We start from the raw sequence: 22,379 nt of genomic DNA, 5'->3' as shown, positions 1-22,379 counted from the left end.
CATGTACATAATAGGGTGGAACCTTTTAACAATCAATTTCACTTTGATTCCCTTGACAAAAATATGGATGTCAACATGACATTAGTAACACAAAGGTTCCACCGTGGTACATGATTCGCGCTGTCATCGTTCATTCATTTTCGTTTTATAGATTTTTTTTACCGTACAGCGGCAAAACCTACTAGACACTGGCAAAATTGTCCTCCAATGGACAGAGCCATATTTTTCTAAAAAACCAACCAACCCTGGTACATGACATGATACGTTTATTCGACTGTACGATTGAGTCTGAGTATGCAATAGGCAAAGGATAAACGAACGTATCTTTTAAAATACTGAAAGTTGACAAAATGTGTTATTGAATAGCTTGCCTGCGCCTTGCCAGGCTTTTGACACAGTCATCGTCGTCCTTGCGGCCTCTAAAGCAGAAATTTACAAAAAAACTTGAAATCCAGGAGGTTACACAACTACATAAGTAAGAACAGTCATCAAAACTAGTAAAGCCTTCCTTTCTCGTCGACTTTGAAGGCGGGCGATGAGAGAATCAGCAATTGTTCTTTAAAGGGCTCTTAGGAATGTTTTTGTTACGTTCAACTGCAATGAAAGGACATTTTTGCTGTCACGAATATGAATTATTACGCAAGTGGGACACAGGTAGGTAATGCTGCGAGCGGCTTTGACTTCAAAGCAGGTAGACGTGGAATGGTTTATAGCCTGTCCCAATGAGTCATCATCATCATCATCATCATCATCATCATCATCATCATCATCATCATCGTCCGACGAAAGACTTTGGACAAAGGCTTCCCCCAAAGAATATTGACCTGTCCCGTCGCCTGCGTCTATTAGACTATATTCACCTAGTCCACCTTGTGGAGTTTTTCTCATTGTATTTTAGTTGTGGTGAAGTGAAATTAATAATAAAAAAGCTTGTAATGAGTGCATAAAACGGGCCATTTTAGCCGAGACGTTGATATCATACCGAGCCGTAGGTGAAGTTTTATGGTTAAGTCAGTCGAGGCTCTGTTTTTCACTTCGATTGTGAGGAAATTAAACAGAAGCATTGTTTGGAACGTTTTATTATTTATATAGTTCTATTTTTTTATAACCGCAATATATTGCATAGTTTTACTATACTTACATAGGAATATAAACTGCATAGGTAGGTAGTTTTATACGCTAATAAAAAATCTATTGTCTATGGTTGTTGATGAGAAGAAGTGATAGGAATACTTAAAATATTTTGCCATTGTTTATGTTATAATGCAAAAAAGGCGCCGTGATTCGACAATAATTTCTAGTAATGCAAGCACCTTTATTATAAAACAATACGAAGACATTTTTCCTGCCGTGTTTGGAGGACTCGCTCGTTACAGCTTCGTGCATGGACAATCGGGCGCATGCGACGAGCGATAGCGTTTACGAATAAGTATTAAAATTAATATAAAGGATTTCTTGCCTTAGTTCTCTAATTGTGAAATATTAAAAACTGTTTATTAAACAATGTGTTTCCTAAATACATCGCAAATGGTGTCGCGAAGGATCGCGAACCATAAATATTTTGTATATAGCAACATTATCCGAAGATTCAAATTGCCGCTATTTCTATAGTTGACTATGGTAAGCTGTCATTTGTTTTACATTCTTTGCATAGTTTACCTTCAAATGTTTCATACCAAATATAAAGTGCTAATAAGTTGTGATGTGATGTCCTGACTCCTGAGCTGATCTGAAAGCTAAGTCCTAAGTTCTAAGTTCGAAGTACTAAGTAGCTAAGTACCTTGGTGGCTGATTATCCAAGTGGTTTACTCTAATAACGCATTAGCAAATTCCCTTAATATATGATGAGGTACAACGATGTTAAAGCTAAGTTTTCCTATGTTCTTATGGTCTTACAAATCTGCTTGGGCTATGGCGGCCCAGTGGAGGAGACATGGTAATATGTCATTCCTATCATCATTGTGATAAGGCATGGCAATATGTCTGGCTATTCATTCTTATGCAGGGGGCATGGCAATATGTCTTTCCTATCATCATTGTGAGAAGGCATGGCAATATGTCTGGTTATTCATCCCTATGGAGGAGGCATGGCAATATGTTTTCCTATCATCATTCCAATGGAAGAAGCATGGCAATATGTCTTCTTATCATCACCAGGAGACATGGCAATATGTCTTCCTATTTAAAGTCGGTATGGATATATATATAACTGGTTGTTGGCTTATCCAACTTGGTTTGAAAGCTTAGCATTAACACTTCAATTATTATCAATGGTATGTGTATGTGGCTTCAACTGCGGTTGAAGTCATAGTGACTATTTTTACTACAGGTGGTGGACATTTGGGGAATAAATATCACCTATATGAGCACCAGGTTAGCGCCTGAGTGAATTGTACATAGCTGAAGAGTGCGGACATCACAGGAGATAGTTTAAGGTATGAGATCATGTTATTACTATTGCAATTTCCATCGATATTACTATTGATATTCAGATGAATTAGTTGTCATGCTCTTTATTGGGTTTTAACCTGAACTCTGGCAATTATCTTTATGTGGTGCGGTTAATAAGCGAAGCAGATATTGATTACAATAACCAACACAATGATACAAAGCGCCACATAAATTTGGTGGAAAAGAGAGCTGGGATATGATATAAATGGTAAAGATAGATAATGATGGAACTGACTAATGAGATTGAAGAATTATTGAACTGCTGGCTAGTATTGGAAATTGGTGAAGCTGCTGCAAAGTTAGTACAGTTCTGCTGTGATAATTACAACTAAAAACTCAGTAAAGAGCATCTGAAATTGACTTTTACAAATGCAATATGTAATTTCGTGACTCATAACGACATCTATGATCAGCTGGTGGAACTAAAAGTTGCTATTTTTTATAATTCATTAAATTTGAAAAATAAGAGTGGAAATCTCGTGATTTGAAACATTTATGTTATATGTATAATGATATCAGGCATAGAAGGATCTGATTTAGTTATAAAATGCATAATTTTAGTTGAAGAAATTCGGAATTGTTCAGTTGGTGTTCATTACGAAACCGGATGTGCGGCGATCAACATCCGCCTAATTTTTTAAGAAGAAAATTTTATTTTTCGATCTAAACGAAACTAATAAGACCTTAAATTAGCTAATAAGTGAAATTATTATTTCATAAGAATTATTACGCTAGCTTTGAGAAACGGGAGGATTGTTTCACTAAATAAAATAATGTTGTTGACTCGTACTTCAAAACAAGTGAGTGCGCGCGGGACGCTTCTAAATTCTAAGATGGCCGAAATTTTCTTCAAGTACTTAGTACGTATCGTGTATGAAAGTTTTGTTTTGGTGAAAATAAATTGTGTTGATGGTGGAAACTATTTGGAAAGTGTGCATAAACAACAGGTGAGCATTATATTATGTGGATTATGTGATTCTTACGGTTAGATAGCCAGAAAGATTAAATAAAAGTTCATGTACTTGATACTTCTTTGCCAAGTAATTCTTTGCTGCTACTTATTAAATAAAATGGTAGTGAGACAAGTTAATAACTAACAAGTATTGGCAAGATTTTGATCCTACGTAATACGGCAGTCGAAATAAAATGTATTCGAGTGAAATTACACCGAGTAGGTACCTATACCAACCAAGATGTTTTTGTTTTCGTTACCGGCTTCGCCGGGACTCGGGACATGGACAGGGCGGCTAGAAACAAAGTACACTTACAAGTTCATACTTTTTACAAGCCTTTATTTAACTTACGATTTAGGTATGTTTGTATGATGGGTCATTCTTGCAAATGCAAATAAATTCAATCTACTTCTAGTAGTCGGATCGACTTGAAGATTAGCATACTTTTATTTACGTGTGAAGGCAGCTCGCATAAGACTTCTAAAAAGTAATTTGTTGTAACCTATTTTAAAACAATGTGTATTGATATCTTAGGAGACAACAGCAACAGTTAAGACGACTAAGAGCGGTAGCAGTCTTAGAACTAAGGGAGCAAGGCGTATTGGCTCATGTAGCAGTGTTACGGCAGGTCTTAGTACGCTATACTAAGGTATGTGGAAACTTATTAAAATTGTAGTAAGAGAAACCGTGAATATGTTCCAAATTTGAGGTGAACAGGAATGATATTCAACAATATACAGATATCAGTCTATAATTTTTATATAATTATGTACCTACGTTGTACAGTCAATGTCATAAATAAGTGATCAAACGTTGACTGTACCTACTAGTTACAATGGTGTTGTGTTTTGTGTTAAACTGAAATAAATGAAGCTAACACTAGAATAATGAGAATAAACAAATATTTTACTTTGATTTATAGTTTTACATAATTATAATTACACATTTGTGCAATTAATGATGCATGGTGAATAATGTGTCTTAATCTACTTAAAGTTGAGAACATGAAAATTTAAAGTCATTGTATGTTTGGAAAATAATACTTAATTATTTTATTGCTTCATCCGGGGGCACAGCAGTGCTTCCAGCCAAGTTGAGTAATTTCTATTGACTGAGTAATTGAATAATTATAGACTGGCATTTGAGAATTTATCTGTCAATTCTTTATATCATGTTTGTGTTCAGAAATGTGCATACATATATAAATGCCTAATTCAACATATCAGTAGGGCTAGGGTGGATAAGTAGACCTAAATTATATCATTATATATCAACTATGCTTTGGTTTTGACATTCACTTTTAAAATACAACATTTTGGAATTATACTGTAGTTATGATCAAAAAATATTGATACAAAAACTGAGTAAGAATTATACAGGGTGTACTTGTATTAAATTAATCATGAGCATCTTGTGATATTTTTGTTCGACTGACTTACAGATTAATACAATTCCTCGGAATTATGGAGGAAATATATTTAAATAGACTGTCCACATTTGCAAGCAATATTAAAGATTTGTCTGATAAAGCTCTCAGTTTGTACTCATCCAGTTCATGGAATAACAATCAGCTTGAACAAGCTAGAATTACAGTCTCGAAATTGACATCCATATTAAATAGATTCAACACCGAATTATACCAATATTTTAACCAGTCTGTCTGTCCAAATGCCGATGAAGTATCTATTCTCACTTCCATACAGTTAGAAGGAGAAGAAGCATTAGCCGAACTTAATACTAAAGTACAAGCCAAGAAGGATCCTCAACCATCAACTTCAAACTTGAACAGCTTCAGAGGCAAACTACCGGAATTACATTTACCCTCATTTAAGGGAGACGTTTTGGAATGGTTCCAATTTTGGGATCAGTTCAGCTCCAACATAGATCAACGAAACCTTCGTGATGTTGACAAACTTTTATACCTGAAGGCTTCTCTTAAGGGTGAAGCAAGGACGGTGATCGACGGTTTAGAGACTACAAATGATAATTACAAGATCGCTGTAACCACTTTAAAGGAAAGATATGGGAAAGGAGTTAAAATAATTGATGCACATTACTCCACGCTCTATAAATTGGAGAGGGCTGAAAAATCAGAAGATTGCAGGAAAACTTTGGACGCGATTGAGAGACATCTCAGAGTACTGCGCTCGCTGGGAGAAAACACAGATCATAATCATCTGCGATTTTTAATCATGGAGAAGTTTCCTCAAGACATCATTTATGAAATGAAAATGAAGATGAGTGCAGACACTATTGAAGAAATGAGGAAGCACCTTGATATAATTATTTCAGCAAGAGAGGATGCAAAAGGAGCGTCTGAATCCACAAGCAAGGAAATTCATTACACAACTGAAACGTTACATGTAAAGGACAATAGCTCTAAGAAATTCTTCAATAACTCCAGATTTAACCGGAATGGAAATAAGGGTTACAAGAATTTCAGGCCTAGCACGTCTACATTCAATAACTGTTCTATTGTAAGAAAGAGACAGCATGAGCCTAAGATGGAGTCAACTGATGAAACTTATAACAAGAGACAGAAGTTTACTTGTGTATTCTGTCATGAGGCTCATTATAATGATAAATGTACAAAATTCAAGACTATGTCTGAAAGGAAATCGAGGCTTCAAAACCGATGCTACAATTGTTTTGAATTTGGACACAGAGCTAATTTATGCAAAAGGAAAAATACTTGCCCTCACTGTGGTACATATGGACACCATAACAGAGCACTTTGTCCAAAGAATTTACATAATGGTCAAGAACCTACAAAAACGATAGAGATGTAACCAGATTTTATGACTTAGACAAATAAACCGGCTACTGAAAATAACCTTTTATATCAAAGATTCACATGGGTAACTTTCGGCATAATTTCAAGCCCATTCTTATTGAATGCAACCATAAAACACCATCTGCAAAGTCCTCATCTTCAACTGTTGGGCGTTTTAATCAGATGCAGACTTATAAACTGCATTGTCAGATTTCTTCAACACAATATCAAAAGTCAAACTTTGTGGACTGATTGTCAAATCGCAATAGCCTGGCGTAAGTCCGACAAATTGCTACCATCCTTTATAGCGAGGAGAGTGGAAGAAATCGGAACAAAGTCTACCACTTCGAGAGAGGATAGGAGGAAATGGCTTAATGGTCCATAGTTTCTTTCTGAAAGCCCAGACTCGTGGCCGTCTGGAATTCACACTGAACATACCTATTCTTTTTCGACGGGGGAGGGTCTGCCGAAGACTGATATACAAACAACTACTATTGCCAAAGAAGTTGAAGCAGTCGTCAACATCAGACCACTTACTTACGTTGGTTCGGACTTGGCATATGTACTGTGAAACCTGCAGACTTTTTATCACCTGGAAAATGCTTAGCTATTCACATGTCAACAAGTCAAGTCTTACCTTCAGCTACAGCTACTAAACAACAACTTATTGAAGGATGGAAACGTGGAGAAATAATAATGAACGAGTACAAAGACATGTTTATGAACCAGTACTTACTAAGCCTAAGAGAACGCTACAGACACTCACCTAAACAACCTAGAGTCAAGGCTCATGATCGACCTAGTTTAGGCGATATTGTACAATTAAAAGGTGAATCTAAAAACAGACTAAACTGGAAAGTGGGACAGATTGTTGAACTAGTTAAGGGTGCAGACGGACAATGTAGAGTTGCAAAAGTGAAGATTGGTAATACTATATTCAATAGATCCATCGGACATCTGTATCCCTTGGAAATTGACGAAACTGAAAGACCTGGGAATCTGTCTTGCAACAATATAAAACCTGAAACAAGCTCAAGACTATGTAATTCAAACATAGATGAAAATATGGATGCACCAGTAGAGATGATTGGAGAAGAAGTTACAGACTTACAGCCAGAGGCTGATGTTATGGATGTAATAGATGCGAACACGGATATGACGCAAACTATGAAAGAGACCATTGAGAGCACGGATAAGACAAATGAAAACATGGATGTGACAGATGATAATGATAACATGGAACAGTCTATAGAAAGAAACCAAAAACGAGTTGCTGCAGTTCGAGCTCTGGAAAAGATCAGAGAATGGACGAGCCACCTGATGACTACATTAACACTTTAGCTTGCCGGCGGCGGGTGTGTCGCGAAGGATCGCGAACCATAAATATTTTGTATATAGCAACATTATCCGAAGATTCAAATTGCCGCTATTTCTATAGTTGACTATGGTAAGCTGTCATTTGTTTTATATTCTTTGCATAGTTTACTTTCAAATGTTTCATACCAAATATAAAGTGCTAATAAGTTGTGATGTGATGTCCTGACTCCTGAGCTGATCTGAAAGCTAAGTCCTAAGTTCTAAGTTCGAAGTACTAAGTAGCTAAGTACCTTGGTGGCTGATTAGCCAAGTGATTTACTCTAATAACGCATTAGCAAATTCCCTTAATATATGATGAGGTACAACAATGTTAAAGCTAAGTTTTCCTATGTTCTTATGGTCTTACAAATCTGCTTGGGCTATGGCGGCCCAGAGGAGGAGACATGGTAATATGTCTTTCCTATCATCATTGTGATAAGGCATGGCAATATGTCTGGCTATTCATTCTTATGCAGGAGGCATGGCAATATGTCTTTCCTATCATCATTGCGAGAAGGCATGGCAATATGTCTGGTTATTCATCCCTATGGAGGAGGCATGGCAATATGTTTTCCTATCATCATTCCAATGGAAGAAGCATGGCAATATGTCTTCTTATCATCACCAGGAGACATGGCAATATGTCTTCCTATTTAAAGTCGGTATGGATATATATATATAACTGGTTGTTGGCTTATCCAACTTGGTTTGAAAGCTTAGCATTAACACTTCAATTATTATCAATGGTATGTGTATGTGGCTTCAACTGCGGTTGAAGTCATAGTGACTATTTTTACTACAGGTGGTGGACATTTGGGGAATAAATATCACCTATATGAGCACCAGGTTAGCGCCTGAGTGAATTGTACATAGCTGAAGAGTGCGGACATCACAGGAGATAGTTTAAGGTATGAGATCATGTTATTACTATTGCAATTTCCATCGATATTACTATTGATATTCAGATGAATTAGTTGTCATGCTCTTTATTGGGTTTTAACCTGAACTCTGGCAATTATCTTTATGTGGTGCGGTTAATAAGCGAAGCAGATATTGATTACAATAACCAACACAATGACACAAAGCGCCACATGATTGTCTTTAACCATGTGGGGTTGGGTGGTACCAGATTCCCAATACAAAATTATTCCAGAAAATAAACTCCTCCTGAAAAACTCAGTATTTAACGGGAGAATGCTTTGGATTACTTAAAGCCGTAGAAATATCTTACTTGCCAACTCAAAAACTTTAATTATAACGGTGCAAAAAGTGCTTCAAGCTCTTGTAAATTCCATTTAATTGCAAATAATATCCCTGTCATATTAAAATTAAGACTCTCCGTTTGCAGTGTTCTGATTTGGATACTCAGTGTCTTTTGGTTGGTTCAAGTCACTGTGACATCTCCGGCAATGTATTGCTGACCGGCTAGCCAATGAAGCTTGTTAAAGATGGGAATCTATTTCCATATAGAATTACAGTCATGACTGGCTGCTCTAGCTTGGTTCATTCTTAGAGAGAACTGGAGAGAGAAGTGGATTTGAAGTTGCCAGATCAGGCAACATATTATTCTATTCAACCTAGTATTCCGTCTAAACCTTGGTTTGGCAAAACTAAGTTGGGTAAGAGAGCCACCTGCTGCCTTATTCGTATGAGACTGGGTCATGTTTGTACTCCCGACAATCTTGCTAAATTTAAACTGGTGGAGTCTGGTGTTTGTGAGTGTGGCTGGGCATTGCAGACACAAATCACATATTTCTCTCGTGTCCTCTCCATGAAACTCCTTCCTTTTGAAGAACTTATATCCTACAAAGTCCATTACCTACATCCATCTCTGTCCTTTTAGCCTCTAAATGACTTACTATATATAACTTATTGAACATATTTATAAATAATAATGATATTAAATTTAATATGTATTCCTCAACCTCTAAATTTAATTATTATATATATATTATCTTTGTTCCTTTCGCTTAATCCCATATAATCTTCTCCTGTAGACTTCCGTATTCCAAAATTCCGTATTTTCCGTTGATTTCGTTCCTTACCTTTACGCGTCTGTGGCGGATGCGCAAACCGCGCGAGCCAACAAAAAAAAAAAAAAAAAAAAAAAAAAAAAAAAAACTATATTAATTTATGATTTTTTTTAAGATGTGCTTATTCTAAAAGGGCAACTCCAAGACTACCACACAATAGATCTATTACTTTTGTCTAGTCCTAAAAAAAAAGATCACGTAAATCTGACGTAAACATTTATGATGAAATGATGACAGCTCCTTTTTCTAGTGAAAAAGGCAAAGGAAACATATCTATTATGTGGCAGTATTGGCAAATTCAGACATATTTTTTAATTTTTTTGTATTTTTTTAAATATGGAGAAATCAATTATAATAAATATTTTCCCATGTTCAGGAGGCAAAACTCTTAAAAAATGAAATCTTGTCAATTATGCAATAAGTAGTGAAAGTTATACATGAAATGAAATATGCTTATTAATGCTTAAATAAACAAACATCATCATCATCATCATCATGTCAGCCGAAAGACGTCCACTGCTGGACATAGGCCTCCCCCAAGGCAACCATATGGACAAACAAACATATGGACAAATAATAGATATAGAGATATCAAACCGTAAATATATATTTTTTACTTAGGTATTGTTAATATGGCATCATTCTATTAGATGATCGAATTTAGCTACTTACATTGTTCAAAAATTCCCAAGTGTAATTATTCTTGCAATCAAGCAAATGTACGACGTGCTCATTACCTGTATGTGCTGTGTCAGATGCTATTTGAAATTGTCTGTTAGACGCGAAAAATATTTTACTGTGAAGCACGTGTTCTTCTGAAAGATGAAAGAATACCGAGTTCAAATAGATGAGTAGGTAGCGCAGCGCAAGCAAGAACGTTTCATCCAGTTGGTACATAATTAGGCACACACATAAGTATTATGGTTTATTTTTGTGGTAACGCTATTAATAGGTACTTTAAAAGATACAAATTTATAACTCCTCATTGCAGTTATTTAGTCTTAGTTTGAGTTATAAAAGTCCTGTTTCTTTATAGTTTTTGATCAACTTAGAATGCGACTCTATGTACATAAATCAGGCAGTGTAGGACTGTACCTAATACATGCTGTATATCATTCCTCTTTTCCCGAGGAGATAAATAAATTAAAAATAAAGAATTTTACTTTTACTTAGTGACAAATGCGAGACGACGGTCGCAGGCCTCTCCAGTCGTTGAAGAAAATCTTTAACAAAATCACCGTCAAAATTGTACGCGTATCCGTTGTTAATAAAAGAAATGCACATTAATATAAGGAGAAACATTATGGATTCGTGAGTTGTGTTCAACTGTCTAAATGTGAATTTAAAAAATGAAGACGAAGCTTCAAGCAGTTGGTAAGTACGTTTGCATGTGGTTTGCATATTTTATACCTAACTCATGGAACTATATTTACCTCTTTGCAGTTTTCAATGATAATATTAAGCTGTTATTATCCTGTTTCGTGAAGATAATGTTAGGGTTTGAAACAATTGAAATGTTCCGTATTTGAATTTTAAATTGTCGTTCTGATTACATTCGCATGCATTATATTACATTGTGTCTTAAGGGCAGTAAATAAGGAATTACGAACGAGAGTCTATTAGAAGCCCGAAGTCGAAGACTGAGGGCTTTAATGAGTCGATGTTCGTATTCTAGTACCGCCCGTGCAACATACAATGTTTTTCATCGCATTTGCGAGTATAATTTTAATTATTGTAAAGAAAAAATATAATTGTTCCAAATATTGGCGATACCTTAGGCTGTGCTCTTGGCAGCGTCGCCCTCAACCTCCCCCTCCCTCAGCATGCGCCGCAACGTGCGTGTGCATGTGGTCCATGTAGTCCTGCAGCAGCACCATCAGTACGGGCACCGACTCATTTACCGACCTTGGGCTTCATGGACAAGACAATGTGTACGCGCAATGACTCATTACCGACCAGGGTTTCATGACAAGCAATTAAGGTCGAGGGTTTTTATGGGGGGTTGCAACTAAGGTAGCCTGCATGTTACGACACTGTTTACGAGCAAGTGTAATGAAAAGTATTTGGCATCAACCTTCGGTTTTTAGGGTTCCGTAACCAAATGATACAAAAACGGAACACTTATAGTTTCGCCATGTCTGTCTGTCTGTCTGTCCGTCAGCGGCTTTCAAATTCGGAAATCACAGCTTTCTAGCATTGATAGTCCTTGAGCAAAGCCGCGGACGGACGGACAGACAGACAGACATAGCAAAACTATAAGGGTTCCGTTTTTGGCATTATGGCTACGGAACCCTAAAAAGATACCTGGCTGAACTAGTTTGGCTACTTGACGTTTAGCCCATAAGCACAGGATCTCATGATTGGATCTTAAGGAAATCGAGGGAACTCTTCAAATATTGTAGGGACACTTAGGTAATTTCTATATATTTAGTAGTAACTCGTGCATTTGCTTTTGAAAATCATCATTTTGGTGAAGTGGAACTGATGATGAAGACCACATTTGACCAAGGGAGCGACTACTTAGTAACAAGTACTTCACGAGTTGAATTTCAATTACTTTAACACAGTTACTAAGCAATTAAGCTCACCGTAATGCATTATGGTGAAATGGAACGGATGATGAAGCATCAGGACCCCTCAATAATTAACGTCTCTGCATCGGAAATAGTTATTTGTGCAACAAGAGAGCAAAGTTGTTTTGTTGCGAGTGTTGATTTTGAATCCCGAGTAAGCGAAGGATTGTATAATTGAATCACGAGCGTCAGCGAGTGATTCTAGGTTAGAATCCTAAGAGCAGCAAGGGATTCAAACACACGAAATGCAAAAAAACTTTGGTCTCGTGTGACACATACAATTTTTCACCTCAACAGCGAGAACATAATTTAAATGTAACATAAGAATAAAACCACATATAGGTAGGTACCTGTTTACAAAACAAACACAATTTTTTAAATATATGCAATACGATTATTAAGAAACAAATATAATAATCACATTTAAAACCAGAAAAAAAGTGTCCAGTTGGTACAATACAAATCTCATACTCATAACATGCATTGTAATTTTAACTGAGAACTTCTTGTAAAATATGTCATACTTATTTTTCAATACTGCAAAAAGCCTCATCTTGGGGTCATTACAAAGGTTGAACAATAAACACATAATTTATTATAAATGTTATTAAACCTTTAAATATGATTTTAATAAGATTTATATTACAGATTTGTTACAAATTCATTCAATCTAACAAATATTTATTTCAACTGTAGAGGCAGTATACGAAAATTATTTATACAAAAAAAACAAAAGAAGCGGCTTTCGTGCAACGAGGTTGCATACTTTATTCAAAGATCGGGAAAATTTACATTTTGGAAATATTTCGTTGTCATGTAATTTATTAGGTACTTATCGATATATTTTTAATACTTACTGTAAATTTAATTTGAGATTGTAATCAACACATTTGATCCTATCTCTCGCTTTTTTCGTGATGAAGTGAAATGACAGATCAAAGTAAAGTATCAAATATTTGGAAATCACTGATCAACACTGTACTCAGCATTTAAAAAAAATAATTAAAAAGTTACTTTGTCTCACGGAGTGAGCAAAATGCGATTTTGCTCACTGATTTCTCATAGCAAAACCTGCTTGTTTGAGGTGCTGAGGTGAAAAATATTTTATTTGTAAAAGGTGACGAGCAGTTGGCATTAAAACTATTGTATCTTAGATCTTTTACACTAAAAAGCGTGAAAAATAAATTTATAACAAAAAATTTAAGCCGTGAAAATAATTCTCTACCAGTCTGAAGTTGGTGCCTAGGCACGAGCCAGCAGGACTGATTGAAGCCCAATATACTCGTATAGTATGTACTTAGGTGAGGTAAACGACTATAGGTCCACTCCTACTGGCTCGTGCTGAGGCACCGACTTCAGACCGGAAATAGTTATTTGTGTCACAAGGGAGCAAAATGGTGTATTTACGGCGAGGGCGTCCATTTAATCCAGAATGTAGCGAAGGATTCTATAATAGAATCCTGAGCGTAGCGAGGGATTCTAAAGTAGAATCCTGAGGGTAATGAGGGATTCAAGTGTTAACGCCCAAGATGAAAATAATTTTGCTCCTGAGTGGCTCATACAACTTTTCACAAAGAGCATTAAGAAACTTAAAAAAAAAATATTATAAAGAACAACCGGCATAGAAAATGGTGTGCATTTGCAATAAAACACTTAGAAAAACCCTTGAACAGAAAAGTTGCACTTTGCTCCCTCTCGTCAGGGTGGAAAAGTTACTTTTCTGAAGGAGAGGTGTGAAAAAAATATTTTCATGGTTTTTTGTAGTCGGTTAAATTTTTTGTTATGTGCAGTTAACTTCATTAAAGATTGAGCTGGGAAAATAGGAAAATAAATATAATGGGTCTCAATTATTTTCGTTGCATTGTTTCCGACCACTCTGTCACGAAATTATTAATGTCTTCTTAGGCACAGTCGAGTTCATAAACTTGTGAGCAAAATTTTAATTAAAAATATCTGAACACGACTCTATTGTTAACGGCGTAGAAGTGTTCAGATATTTTTGATCAAATTTTTGCTCACAAGTTTATGAACTCGACTGTACTACGAGTACTTGGAGCTTGTTTGTCTTTTCGGTGTAACTAACATTTAACTAGAGAAAAAAAACCGACCAAAAGCGTGTCGGACACGCCCTAAATAGTGTTCCGTAGCCATTACAAAAAAAGTAAGTAATATTTTTCTAAGGATTTCGTAATTTGTATGGAATATTCCAAGTTTAGGTATATTTTATTTTTGACGACCAGATGGCCTATTGGTTAGAGAACCTGACTACGAAGCTTGAGGTCCCGGGTTCGATTCCCGTGTCGGGGCAGATATTTGTATGAAAAATACGAATGTTTGTTCTCGGGTCTTGGGTGTTTAATATGTATTTAAGTATGTATCTATCTATACATATAATTATATTTATCCTTTGCTTAGTACCCATAACACAAGCTTTGCTAAGTTTACCTACTTTGGGACTAGGTCAATTGGTGTGAATTGTCCCGTGATATTTATTATTATTATTTATTATTTATACCTTAGGTTGCTATTTACTCTTAAACTGATAATAATTCTCAAGAAAACTTAACCTTGTAAGTTTGATATACCATCCTGAATTTTTTATAATTTTTCTACCCACCGGTTTAGATTTTAGAGGGGGGGGGGGACGCTCGATTTTAACGAAAATTTGCACTTTAATGTTGAATATTTTGCAAACAGATCTCTGAATCGAAAAATCGTATCCGTAGACCTATCCAACGATACCCTGCGATACCCCACACTACAAGGTTGGACGAGAAAAAAAAATCACCCCCACTTTAGGTACGTCTATGGGAGGTACTCTAAAAAACATTTTTTAAAATTTTTTTATTGTACCATTTTGTCGGCATAGTTTACATACCTATATATTCGTGCAAAATTACAGCTTTCTAGCATTGATAGCCCCTGAGCAAAGCCGCGGACGGACGGACAGATATGGCGAAACTATAAGGGTTCCGTTTTTGCCATTTTGGCTACGGAATCCTAAAAATGTCATAATTCCATATAAGAAACTCTACTTTGTCACATGTTTTGAGGGACATAAATGATTACGAAAAGAATTTGACCCATTTATTCCTTTTTGGTTTGGTAGGCACAATGCCATCACGCCTCAAGGTTTGCAGCGCCCGCTCTCGAAGGCCAGTTACCAGCGCAAGCGCAACCGACCGGTTGTTTTGTGCACATTCATCGTCAGCACAGCTCTGTATTCAAGTAAAGTGTTTATTTATTTACAGTACCTATTTAAGACGTTATTGTTTGTTTATTTAGTTTCATACTTTGGTTTACTGTCTTATAGTTATAATAATTAAGCTCAGTTTAGTAGTGGCAAAATGTATGAAAAACTCTAAATAAAATTAGGTTTAATTACTTAGGGATTGTTTCACCATCCATTGATTAGTGTTAACCGACGATTAAATGTGATGCCGTCTCCGTCTATTCGAACAAAACAAATAGAGACGGCATCACACCTAACCGCCAGTTAACACTAATCAATGGATGGTGAAACCCCCCCTAAATCTAGTTTTTTTTAAAGTGGCCATTAGCATGTGAATTGGCGTACGCATAGACAATGTTCCAAAATGTTTAGCTTAAACCTAAAATAAACTATAAACAATTACTTTGCTCACACGCGACTTTACGATATACGTCTAGCCATTAAATGTGTGTTCATGCAGTTCCTCCACCTCCACATTAATTATTTTTAGAGCACGCTTGTCTAGGTCACAATAGAGCTCGCGTAAGTTGCGTAAATTCGCGGGTAAGAAAACCAATTGTTTATTAAATAGTTTATTGATAAGTATGCCAAAGTAACGCCTGTCTCAATAAATAATAGATGGAGTCGCGGACAGCAGTTTACAAGTGCTTAACGGCGATTGTCTTTTTCTGTTAAGTACTTAAGTTTAGAAAGTGAATGGGCAAATGGAGCGTTGGGCCGGCAAGACTGCAGTGGTGACGGGCGCGAGCGCCGGTATCGGCGCGGCGGCGTGCGTGCGCCTCGCCGCCGCGGGGCTGCGCGTGGCGGGGCTGGCAAGGCGCCCACAGCTGGTCGAGGTGCGTCTACATACACACACACACACACACACATTAGCAAGACTGCAGTGGTGAATATATCCGGTGCATACAAACTAATAAAAAAAATGGAAAAGGGCCTGGTCGACACTACTGGAGACCAAAGGGCTGGCAGCTACTCTTTCAGCGAATTGCCACTGTTATTCAACGAGGGAATTCTGACTAGGCAGCGCCACTGCCTACAAAGATATTTTTATTTAAAGCGAAGTTTCTTCTTACAAAAACACAATGATTTCTTTGGTTTGGAACACGATTCAGATTGTTCGACTATACGGATAATCAGAGGCTACTAAAACTTTTATTTTATCAAATAGCAGGCAACCGAGCATTTGGGTCACCTGATGGTAAGCGATCACCACCTCTTATGGACACCTGCAGCATTATTAGGACTGCGGGTGCGTTGCCGACCTAAAGAGGAGGGGGGAGTAAAAGAGGGGAGGGGAGTTGGGCCTCCGGATCTCCCACTCACCGTATGAAACACAGCAGCAAAACTGTCGAGCCGGCCCATTCGTACTTCCAAACATAATCGTTGTTATGATTTTGATCATTTGCTTATCAACTTTCATTTGTTTCAATAGAAACTACAGGCTCAAGTCAAAGGCACAGGCAGCATAGTCGCGCGTGCGTGCGACGTGTCGCAGCCCGATGAAGTCGCGGCTGCGTTCGCGTGGGTGGACGCCCAGCTCGGCGGCGTTGACATCCTGGTGAACAACGCCGGCGTCTTCTACCAAGGGACCATTACCGGTGAGGTAGTATAATTGCGTCAAGACGCTCAGTGCGGCTTGCGAACTTCACAATACACACAGTTTCCTCACGATGCTTACCTCACCGTAAACTCGGTTAGTACGTACGTAGAAGGACGTTACAATTTCACTCATAACTTTTTTCTCCGCGGAAGATATGTTCCCCCTAGATAACTTTTGGCTTTCTGGGTGGAACAAATGGGTACGTACGTACACTGAAACAACCCATTTTGGTTTTAGATGTAGGTCCCCAGCAGACAAAGGAGGAGGATTTGCTAAAGACCATCGACATCAACGTAAAAGGTGTGGTGATGTGCACGCGCCACGCCGTGGCTTCCATGCGCCGGCGCCGCGTCGACGGCCATATCGTCAACATAAACAGGTTAGGGCAGGCGTTTTTCAACCTTTTGGTTTTAACGGCACACTTTTCGTTCATCAATGTTTCACGGCACACCAGTAAAAAACAGCCAAGTGCGAGTCCGACTGGCGCGTAGAGGATTTCACCCGCCACCATTCCTTCCGCTCAGTTACCATAACAACTGACAACGCGAATCACACATTTCTCGTTAAAATGGTATTTCATATATTATTTAATAAAACATACACTTTCACGGCCCATTCCGCTTCACTAATGGGAACATACAAGCCCTCTTGCTCTGAGAGGAGGCCTATGCCACAGTGGGACATATAGCTGGGATGATGAGATGATGCACTTCACATCTGCGCGGCACACCGGTTGAAAACCTCTGGGTAGGGTCTAAGTAGCAAGTGGTCTATAAAGTTCCCCGTAGTCAGTCTCCGTTCATCGGTAATTCTATTACCCACAGTCGACGGAGATTCACTTTGCGGAGCTCCTATTACGTGTGGCTGAGACACTTCGAGCCTTGTCGCAACTCTAACCTAACCTAATCTATGTTTTTTGTTTGACCAGTTGCTTTTAGACCACTTGCTACTTAGACCAGCGCTTTTTAAAAACGAACCCATGGGACATGTCTCTAGAGGCCCTTGCACGCATCACAGGCAAAGCCTCTTGACACCCTGCGCTCTCTGGATGGAAATGGATATCATCATCATCATCACCTCAGCCTGTATACGTACCAGCACAGGCGCAGCCTGCCCAGCGCGAATTGGAACTTCACACACGCCATTTAATTCTTTCTCCGGTGTGTGCAGGTTTCTACGATGTTTCCTCCACCGTTAAGCTCATAGTAAATTTCAAATGTTATTTAACTCAAAGGTATCGTGAGCCCGGGTTTGAACTCATGCATGATCCTCTGCCTGAGAAAGCCATAGGTCAAACCGGTAGGCCACGGCTTCATGGAAAAGGAGGGAGTTCATTGACAATATCGCCAGAGCTGTACTGTCACAATTAAGTTTACGGAATATAGCGACATGGTTCGGTTGGGCAGAGCATCTTGCCAGGGCTTAAAGGTATAAGAGGAAACGAAGAACATGACAATAATAAAAGCCATACCAAGCAAAATTAAGTCAGCGTTTATTTGCAAATTGGGAAATCTCCTAAGCTGGGTAAAAAATATTTAAGGGGCTGTTTCGTCACCACTGATTAATTTATTTGACGGATAATGTGATGTCATCTCCGTCTATTAAAAACAAACAAAACAGAGACGGAATCACATTTATCCGTCAAATAATTTAATTAATGGGTGGTGAAACAGGGAGTTAGTATTTCATAGTCCGTCATATTATCTAAAAATATAGATCACGTATTTTTTCTTTCGTCAATCAAACATAAAATCAAAGATGGGGCGCCAAAAGTTCGGGACGTCACGCCGCGCGATGCTTTTTCTTTTATATGCGAAATTTCAACTGGCTGTGTCTTCATCATTTTTTGTTTAATAGACAAAAGAAAATAAAAAGAAAGAAAGACCCATTTTATGGCGAAGTATAAAAACGTAAATAGAACATTGAGGGAATTGTACAAAAAGGTTACCGCTGCTGAACTTTGTACAGTAAAGCTCCTCAGATAACGTTTTATGGTACCACCCCTATACCTCCCATATTTCGGTGTGTACCATGATACCATCCTCAAAAATAAAAGCTAAGGTTAGTTCACAATGCCTCCGCTAGCTGTTCTGGTACCATTTAAATTATCTTTTGCTTCCCGATTCTGATCTCTTGCAACATCCTAATCTAATAACTAAACTAAAAAAATAACAAAGCTCAGCTCCATGCTCAGATTCATAAGTTCAACGACTTCTGCTGGGAAAAATGCGTGGGCAAACCCGGTGCCAAAAGGAAATAAAAAAATATTCATTGCTAGGTATTAGAAAGAAAAAGACATACAAATACAATAATTTACACAATTTCACCCAAATAAGCCAAAAAAAACCATGAAAACGCACATGAAAAAACACAATTTTGTGTGTCCCCGCAAAAGCGAAAACGGTCGTGACAGCATTATGCTGTGGCGTTAAACGCCACCAGCGCTGATTTTCCGCCAGAACCGTCCAACTAAATATCTAAGGCGTATTATAAAAGTTAATGATTATATCATGGACAGGGATATTTGGAAATAATTCCGATCCGCATTAGCGATCCCTTCAAATAGCGGACCTACTGTGTTAAAATAAAGTTGTGTTAAATACTTGTGATGTATACATACATATCATTTAATAATATATAATATTGTAAATCTGTTTAAAAAAAAATACCTAGTTGAGTTTCTTGCCGGATTCTTCTTAACAGAGGTTTTTCCGAACCGGTGGTAGCTTTTTTTTGACATTCATAAGTGCTTGTTATGGCCTAAATTGAACAAAGATATTTTGACTTTAACTTGACCTTGTAACCTATAACAAGTTTGCGACAATTTTAAAGTAACAAACGTAATAGGTAGTTGGTAACTAACCTAACCAACAAAAAGTTGGAATACTCCGACTTTGTCACTTCAATGTTCAATACCTCAAAAACCGCTGAAACGATTTCATAAATCATGTCTAAGAACCATCGCTAGAAACCCTGCTTCGAAATAAAAAAAACGCATTCAAATCGGTCTACCCGTTTAAGAGCTACGGTGCCACAGACAGACACATACACCGACACACATAGCGGTTTAAAATTACCTTTGCGTCAGGGTTTAAAAATTAGAAGTTAATTGCAGTAACCGTCAATTATAGCAATTGATTGACCTTAATGGCAGGCCATTTAGTGACTTACGGCTTCGGAATGCAGGATATTCAATCATTTGTCCAAACGAGCATTATTAGTCAAATTATCTCCAAATTGCTGAATGCAAACTAAATGGAAACGTTCGACGCGGAATATCGAATTATCGATAGACTCAACCGTTCCTTTTTGTTCAACTATGGATGGATGTTTTTAGGGTTCCGTAGCCAAAATGGCAAAAACGGAACCCTTATAGTTTGTTGTCTGTTTGTCAGTCTGTCTGTCCGTCCGCGGAAAAATTTGAAAAAAATCAGGATGGTAGTAAATATATCAAACATAGAAGGAAACTATAACGGTTAAAAGTAAATGGTATATTAGTAGTTTAAGAGTAAATAGCACCTAAGGTATAAAATATACCTAAACTTGAATATTCCGTATATACAAAATAAGAAATCCTTAGAAAAATATTACTTAATTTTTTCGTAATGGCTACGGAACCCTATTTCGGGTATGTCCGACACGCTCTTGGCCGGTTTTTAGATTGATGATTGGCTGTAAAATCGATTTTCTACGAGCCTTATCGTACTGGCGATTTGTGGGAGAGTTGAAAGGGAAAGAGCCCGCAACGCTTCCGTCGTGAGCGCGCAACGGTATCCCAATCAGCCTAATTATTATTGTACGAGAGTGTACAATAATGGTGTTGTTGGTGCTTTAATAGTAGATTATTGTCGTGGCCTGGAAGTAGGCAAATGCTGGCTGAGTATGAGTATTAAACGGACGAGCTTGCGAGTCCGTTTAACTAATACGAAGCCAGCAATTGCTATTCCAGCCGAGACTAATATAAGCTTTTCTCAAAAATGGTGATTATTTCCAAACTTTTTCTCAAAATATATTATAAAATTTAATTTTATTCCAATATTTTTCTTATGCTTTCCCGTCTTTTTCATTAAAATAAACTGCAGTGTATTTTCACCGAAAACACCACAAGCTATTTCAGACCCAATAGAAAAAGGTCCGGGAGTTCCAACAAAATATCTGATACCGCCATTAGACTTGCTGTATACGACTTGTGCCAACATTTCCATGGCCTTTTTAACTTAAAAAAAATGTGACTGATTGCAGGCGCGCTAATGCATTATTGTCGAGCTAGCGCGCCTGCAATCTTTTAACTTTTTAATTTTTCGCTGACCATAACTATGCACTTCACCTTCTGATATGTAAAGAATAATGTCAATTTTACGGACATTTTTGAGAAAACACAGTTATAAGTCCCCGCCATGTCGTTGGGCGCTTACGACAAAAGTGTTGCTTCGCTTCAACTCGCTCACAAATCGCGTCAGTGTGATTGATAAGACTCTATAATAACTAAGATGAAACGGCTCTTTTATCTCGTCAACTTGGTCAGACCCCCTGTTATGTATTTTTTATCACACTTGCTCGTAAACAGTGTCGTAACATGCAGGCTACCTTGGTTGCAACCCAAATAAACCCTCGACTTAATGTGCTTGTCATGAAACCCGTGGTCGGTAAATGAGTCATTGCGCGTACAAATTTTCTTGTCATGAAACCAAGTCGGTAAATGAGTCAATGCCTGTATGAAACTGCTGCGCCATGCGCGCGCTGCTGCAGGACCACATGCACACGGACGCTGCGGCGCATGCTGCGGGAGGTGGAGGGGAGGGCGGCGCTACCAAGAGCGCAGCCTAAGGTAATCGCCAATATTTGGAAGAATTCTGTATATTTTTCTTTTACAAATATAAATTTTACTCGAAATGTGATGAAAAATCATTGTATGTCGCACGGGCGGTACTAGAATTACGAACATTGACTCATTAAAGCCCTCAGTCCCTAATAGACTCCCGTTCGTAATTCCTTATTTACCACCCTTAAGACACAATGTACATTTCAGCATTGCAGGGCACTACATCCCGTTTGAACCGACGTTCAACGTGTACCCGGGCACTAAGCACGCCGTCACCGGCATATCCGCATCACTTGACAATGAGTTGGCTGACTTCGGCAGCAAATTAAAGTTACGGTAAGTTAAGTTATCAGCCGTACGTTGGACGTCCATTGTTGGTCGCTTCTAACCTAAGCAACGGAGGTCTATGGGGGGCCTATGTGCAACAGTGGTATAAGATTAGTGCGTATAAAAATAAGTCAGAGTTTTTAGATTTTTAGGTTCCCGTACCCAAAGGTGCCAACGGTACCCTATTACTGAGACTTCGCTGTCAGTCTGTGTGTCTGTCTTATATTGATATTATAATAACGGCAACAGGTAGACGCTT

The 22,379-nt window shown here is 37.9% G+C and overlaps 2 protein-coding genes across 2 annotated transcripts; both read left to right on the top strand.

The window, feature by feature from the left end:
* The first annotated feature begins 3,133 nt into the window (after window positions 1-3,133).
* On the top strand, window positions 3,134-6,715 carry LOC141431271 (uncharacterized). The gene is made up of 2 exons (XM_074092381.1): window positions 3,134-4,053; window positions 4,846-6,715. The coding sequence occupies exon 2, from the start codon at window positions 4,868-4,870 to the stop codon at window positions 6,191-6,193; it is 1,326 nt and encodes a 441-aa protein (XP_073948482.1). The 5' UTR covers window positions 3,134-4,053; window positions 4,846-4,867; the 3' UTR covers window positions 6,194-6,715.
* A 4,020-nt stretch (window positions 6,716-10,735) lies between these two features.
* Window positions 10,736-22,133, top strand: LOC141431502 (farnesol dehydrogenase-like). Its single transcript, XM_074092691.1, has 6 exons — window positions 10,736-10,940; window positions 15,249-15,367; window positions 16,056-16,207; window positions 16,804-16,969; window positions 17,209-17,350; window positions 22,001-22,133. The coding sequence occupies exons 3-6, from the start codon at window positions 16,076-16,078 to the stop codon at window positions 22,131-22,133; spliced, it is 573 nt and encodes a 190-aa protein (XP_073948792.1). The 5' UTR covers window positions 10,736-10,940; window positions 15,249-15,367; window positions 16,056-16,075.
* Window positions 22,134-22,379: the final 246 nt, after the last annotated feature.

This window comes from Choristoneura fumiferana, chromosome 9, assembly GCF_025370935.1.
Source record: "Choristoneura fumiferana chromosome 9, NRCan_CFum_1, whole genome shotgun sequence".
Taxonomy (NCBI): domain Eukaryota; kingdom Metazoa; phylum Arthropoda; class Insecta; order Lepidoptera; family Tortricidae; genus Choristoneura; species Choristoneura fumiferana.
This window is presented reverse-complemented; position numbering and strand designations above follow the sequence as displayed.